The sequence below is a fragment of the Hesperophylax consimilis genome, chromosome 14, assembly GCF_061612785.1.
Source record: "Hesperophylax consimilis isolate HC1 chromosome 14, BYU_Hcon_1.0, whole genome shotgun sequence".
In the NCBI taxonomy this organism is placed as follows: Eukaryota; Metazoa; Arthropoda; class Insecta; order Trichoptera; family Limnephilidae; genus Hesperophylax; species Hesperophylax consimilis.
In genome coordinates, this window is record NC_142849.1 from 1,061,048 (window position 1) to 1,067,574 (window position 6,527).

The 6,527-nt window shown below is 35.6% G+C and overlaps 1 protein-coding gene across 1 annotated transcript in view; it reads left to right on the plus strand.

Annotated features, from left to right (window-relative positions):
• NPF (neuropeptide F) overlaps nt 1-6,527 on the plus strand; it is a 56,408-nt gene extending 49,881 nt beyond the window's left edge. The window contains exons 3-4 of the mRNA XM_089639173.1: nt 3,553-3,601; nt 5,446-6,527. Coding sequence (XP_089495299.1) covers nt 3,553-3,601; nt 5,446-5,496 — 100 coding nt within the window. The 3' untranslated portion in view covers nt 5,497-6,527. The remainder of the gene's footprint in view (nt 1-3,552; nt 3,602-5,445) is intronic.

The window sequence follows — 6,527 nt, forward strand, 5'->3', positions numbered from 1 at the left end:
CACGCAGCGCAAAAAACATTTGCCCAAAATTGTCCGCATAATACAAGGGGCCGACCGACCCGTGAGGCAGCGGTATGAGATCTGTCAGAACCTACCGACCAATCACAGGGCGTTTAAATCTCTCGTTTTTAATCGTTCTTTAATTATGATTTGTTAAATCGACATGTAATATTATATATAATTAAACTTTTATAGGTATTGAGAGTCAGCGTTTGTTGACGTACATGAATATATATTTTATAAGCCACTATATTTTTCAGTCAAGTTCCAATAATAATAATTGCAAGTCCTAGTGCACTGCATAGTGGTATAGTGTTGAATACTGTGAGTGTATGTGTAATGTTGGAATGGTAGAGTAGCATGTACTCTGTAGTGCGTAAATAATAAAAACAAAGGAGATGGGCCGTGAACCATTATCATTATGAAAATGCGCGCAGGCTGCGTATCGTCAATATCAATACTACATATAATCAATTTCGAAGGCAGTTATGGGTATCATTCGCCATGGGAATCATTCATTGGATAACCAACGCCTCTGCCATAGGTCACCCCAAGCGGTTCGCTACATTTGGTGAATTAACAGGGATGCTCGTGTTCGTGAGGTGATGACGCGTCCGCCCACCTACTGCGTGGCGGGCCAGATTGTTGAGGGCGACACGTTTACCTCTCCAGCTGGACTCTCCCGACCCATCGCCTTGGACTGCAAGGGGGGGGGGATGGATTGAAATGCCTGTCACTTCTGAACACACTGACCCCTAGATTCTTACCGACCCTTCAAACCTTTATCCTTCCCAGAATCTCTTCTCTTTAATTCCCTTAAAAGACCCTTCACGCTGCATCCCTACGACTGGAAATAGTGCCACGCGTATTGTCGAATGATGACGAGCTGCACTGATGGTCCTCGTAGGCAGCGCGTGGCACTACAGCTCTTCAACACGTACACGTAGCACTATTTCCAGCTTACAGTTTCCGTGTGGAGCTTACGTAAAAAAGAAAGCCTCCGTGGAATATCTCCTTTGTTTGTATTATGTATGGTGTAGTGTATAGCGAATAGCATGGTGTAGTGTGTTGACGGGGCTGATGGGCTGATGGTGGGTGATGTGTGCTAGGCCTGCGCGCAGCGAGGTAGCGGTGGGGGCGGGGGGCGCGGAAGGGGGCGACGGGGGCCCACAGCCCCAGGCCCTGACGCAGGCGCAAGCTCCCAACCTGGCGCGCGCCGTCAGACTCCTGCAACTCCACTCCCTCGACAAGTTTTACTCCCTTCACACGAGGCCAAGGTAGAACCCAACCAACTTATTAAGTCCCCATATCATTTCTTCATCAAACGTAATCAACCTCTATTGATACTCTTACTAAGCCTTATATTTTAAAACTTATTTTTTCAAGCAATACTATCTCATTTTGGTTTTTTTGGGGTGAATCCGTGTTGCCCTTCCTTTTTCTTCTTGTGCCACAATTTTTTAACAGTCTTGCAGCTTTCACGATCAGGATAGGTGCCACATAATACCACAGGTACCATAAGAAGAACCAGAAGAACTCTAGAAATGTGGTGTTGGCGTGTTTCATAATCAAAAAATTGCTTAAAATCCAATTACAGAAATTCGTTTCTTCATCCTAATGATTTTTTTATTCCGATGAAACAAAATGGTGATATACGATGTCAAGCAATGTAAGAGTGACAGAGCGCGTGCTAAATAGGCTTGAACCAAAAGGGTACAAAGTCATGAAAGGCATTTCCAGTGTGTGTTATCTGAGTAGTGACATATGACCTGATGATGAATACTGCAAGACTAATAACTTTTAACTAACTTTAGATAACTTGCACAAAAAGAGGAGGAAGTGGAATACAAACATTTAATGGCTGTGAGAATCTTACCCCTACTCTTAATTAACTCAAATGGATTTACTCCCTTAACTTCAATTCTGTGCTTACTTTTTGGTCAGTATTTTGGTTCATTCCTTGTTATTCTTTGTTTAGTCATTATATCTATGTTTTTCAAATATGCCTTTCGATGAAAATTTATAACTGGAATTCGTCATAAATATTATAATATTATAAGCCACTAACCCCCTCTCCCCTCCCCAAACATGTGCCCAGAGTCAACGCAACTTCAATGATATCTCTAATTTGCCTGTAACGCAAACATATCTATCTAACATTTATTTATGCATGTTTCCTTACCGTACAAAAATATGTCTAATTCTTGCTGCAAGTTTTCTGCCTCTGTCTTGAATTTTCTGATGTAGTTTGTTTCTTGAGCATGTTAAAATTTTATATGTTTTGTTTGATTCATCACTTATAAAATTGTGTTTATATGTTCATTCATTACCATAAATAATCATTAAAATATAATTCATAGACAATGAAAACACTGTTCGCTTTTATCACCTCGTAAATAAATATTACATGAAATAGAAATTTTAATGGTGCCAACCGTGCCTACAAATTATTATGTGGAATCATAACTATCCAAAATATCATAACAACCTAAGATTTATTAAGGTATACAATTTTAACTGGTTTTATTTTGGGTATCTTTTTTTGTATTTAAATCTACAAATCACTATAAAAATAGAGTCAGACGGTAATCTTTTTGAATGACTCTATGTGGATGATTTTATTTCTCCCCATAAATTTTATTTCATGCAATATTATTTTTATCTATATAATTCTACTTAATGTGAGAGAAATATTTTCTTTCCAAACACATCAGTTTATGGTAATGGTCAGAAAAGAGAGAAACTCACGTTTGGATTTGAAGTTTTCTCAAAGATCCCATTTGATTTACTTACACAAAACGCAAGATTTATCTAGTTTCTCTCTTTCACGAAAAATAGTTTCACTCCTTTCTGACTTAGCTGCATTTACTCCCCAACTACCAGGTATTTTAAAAGTATGATCAATGTCCTCGAATATAATTGCCATTGAAATCGGCTCACTTCCGACCGCTTACCGTTAGTCCTTTAGTAGATTTCATAGTCTCTGTCGGTGGAACGAAAAACCAAATTTTCATGAAGTTTTGGTTTTAACCGAAATTTTGTTGAAATATGCACATATCAAAATATATGGGTAAGTATGAAAGGTGACGGACCCTAAACTAGCAGGATTCCGATAAATGGCATTGCTCCAATCACTGACAGGACTCCAATAACTGGCAGGACATCATTAAAAACTAATATATATATTACAATATATTATTATGTTTTAAAATAAAATAACATATTGCTGTAATTAATTTACTATACTTACAACTGTCTTAATAAGTAAAATGGAGCTAGTGGCGCCATCCACCCACGAGCTACGATAATCCAAGCAGTAAATATAATATTGCAGCAGATTTTTTAAGTGAACGAATGTGGAAGTGAATTTGGCCATGCCAGTTATTGGTGTCATAAGTAACATATTTTCTTCAATAGAAAAGTTATCATTCATTTTAGTCAAGAATAATTAGTTTTTTTTATTTTTCCTTCATGTGTCAAGTATTTTACCATATTTTTCATTTTGACGTAAATTTAAAAAAAATGGAATGTTAATTTTGTTCCTTGTTTCAGGTTCGGTAAGAGGGCCAGCATGCACGCCGCCTGGGAGAGAGACAACCCTGTAAGGATATTTATTTTGTTAAGTGTCGACTATTCGAAGAATAAATTTATATTTTACCCATCAACAAACATCTCGCACCACACATTTTTTGCGGAACACGGAATTCCAAACTATCTATCTACAATGTAAATCGGATAATTTCTTCAATGGTACCAATTTCTTTTAATCACTAACATAAATCATTTGATATCATTTGAAAAATAATGATTCTCATATTTTATACAAAAATCCTGACAGCTAAATTGAAAAAGTATAATAATAAGTACCTCCTATCTACTTAGAAATAAATATAATAATAAGTACCTCCTGTCTACTTCGAAATAGATTATTTTTATGAATGAACTTAGATATGCAACTGACTTAAAATTTCTTTCAAAAATGTTCTTTTGAAAATAATTAGAATGTTCCTCTTTCTCAAGGCTTTGAAGAAATAATTAACTGAAGTAGGTACCTACTAAAAAAGTAGCTTAACTCTTTTCGGGTCTTTTGTCGAGTCAGATTCGATATTGATTTCGTTTCCACAAGACCAATGTCTACATTTTACAACTATGTAAATAGCTCGAATTTTTAATTAACTGACCCGTTATATTTTTGGTTTGAATTACACATTGACCTTGTTGATTGGTTTTTTTTAAAATCAAGTACCTGTCTATTATCAAAATATATCTTCGGATTCGGATAATAACAGATCTTGATCTGTCTGCGAGATTCAAACTTCTCAAATACAAATTGAAGTTATTGAAGGCAATATTAGCGATCCTTAAACAAAAAAATCAAATATAGGACTTGAACACAGGACCCTCGCGAACAACGAACAACTGAGCTAATGGGACTCATCTCCTTTGGTCAAATTTAACTGTATAATACTTCGAATTAGACCTACCAACATTATCTTCATTTTCTCACCGCACATTTGTATTGGCTGTTATATATAAATCAGAAAATTTGTTTGCAAGTGGCTGAAAATCATGGATAGCCAAACAAATCTGTCTCGGCACACACTCTTAGCCTCATTCATGGTCTTATAGATACTCATGTATGTCTCACCCACATTTGTGCCTCAGTAAAAACTGGCTTCGGCGTCACGTTTGTAGGCGCAACTAACGCAACCCAGAGTATTTCAGTTGGAAATAAAAATAAAATCTCTTATTTTTATTCCAAATATTTCTGGCTTTTACGCTTCGGGTGTTTTAGGCCATCCTTGCAAATAATCGAGAGAAGAGAGGTGAATTTAGATATTAATTTTGTTTAAATTGTCAAATTTCTTTAGTATATGGAGGTTGGATCGAATTCACACATAGAAGAGATGAGATGTTGAATGGAGGAGAGGAGATTGTAGAATTTAGTAAGGCTTGATAAAAGAGAGGATATTTGTTTAGAGAGGGACAAATAACAAATATAGAGTTTTGAAATATTCATTCAACTTTTCGAAATTCAGATAAGATTCCAAGTAGTTTTAATAATTCTAGAACGTGAATCAAATATTTTTCTTGGTAATGATTGTATATTTGTAAATACAATTAAAAAATAAGCACCAATAACATATTTTAACCATTTTGTTTCTCTCGTGTAAAATTGTCCTTTTTAAATGTCCTCCCATCATAGAATTATTTACTATACCTACTCGTACATATATTGTCGAAACTTAGCTAAGCTGGAAATAAATTTTTCAACAACCCCGCATCTCCCAGCCCCTTTTCTGTCACGAGGTATGGAGATTGATATCTCTATTTAACTATTTTTTTTTTAAATTGTTTCCAAGTATCGGACGAAGACAGGTAGTGTTAAGCTATAAACTACGTTTATAATGTTGCACATTTTTTAAAATGTCTTCATTATTCTAGGTGGACCCCGACCGCCCCGAGAACTGGCTGACCTTCCCCCGCCGGAGATGAGCGCCCCCTCCCCCGCTCCACCCTCCCCACCCACACTGAACGGAAGTGACGATGGAAACGCCACCTACCGGATCAACTGAGCAGCTCTTCAAAGATCACGCCTATTCATTACTAATTATCGTTTCTATAATACATTCAGAATTTTTAATTTCCACACCATTTTATTCGACAAAGCCAAAAAATCTATACTTTACAGAATTAGTGTAATATTCTATTTTACAAATCTGAAAAAACCGATCTCGACTTCAATGATCAACAAAAAACATACTTACAAGAAATTTAAATTTATTGCTGATTTACCTACAACTACACACTATTATGCTACGTATGAAAAAGACAAATTTCCGCGAGCCGAAAAGAATCAAAGCAACCGCGGACGGCACGCCACTTGCGATTGCTTTGTTCCTTTCCCGTAATTCGTGGCTCAGCTGGCGGAAATTTTGTCCAGTTTATACGCAGCCTTAGAGCTTCTTTTACATCTTGGAATCCCTCAAGGCACCATTTTCATACCCATGTTAATTATGTTACAGCTTGTTCCAATATTTGTGGTCTGAATAATAAAATCAACATAAAATTTAGGCGTGTAATTTAAGTAATAATAATATATATTTACCAAAAGTTAAAAGAAACTGCAATTATTGCAATATAGAGATAATGCTGTTCGACTTTGTTATCTTAATTCTTTCCAGTTGAAGCTAGTCAAATACAATGTCTCGACTTTCGCTATATTTCACATCTATTAAGCTTTGGCTTCGCTGTAAAGCGATTTCAATATATTTTATTTTACTGCACGGCATTTTAGTGCACTACATCGCAATTTCTTCGTTATTTAGAATAGGTACTACAATAAATGATAAGTTACTCTTTATTTGTAAAAATATATCTTTCCCACTAATAAGCATGTATATACAATATACTTGTCATGTACATTTCAAAATATTTTTTAAATATTAAAACTCCGACAAAATAGTGATCTGTCTTTGAATTTGTTTTGTATCATTAACCATTTGTTATTAAAAATTTAAATGTTT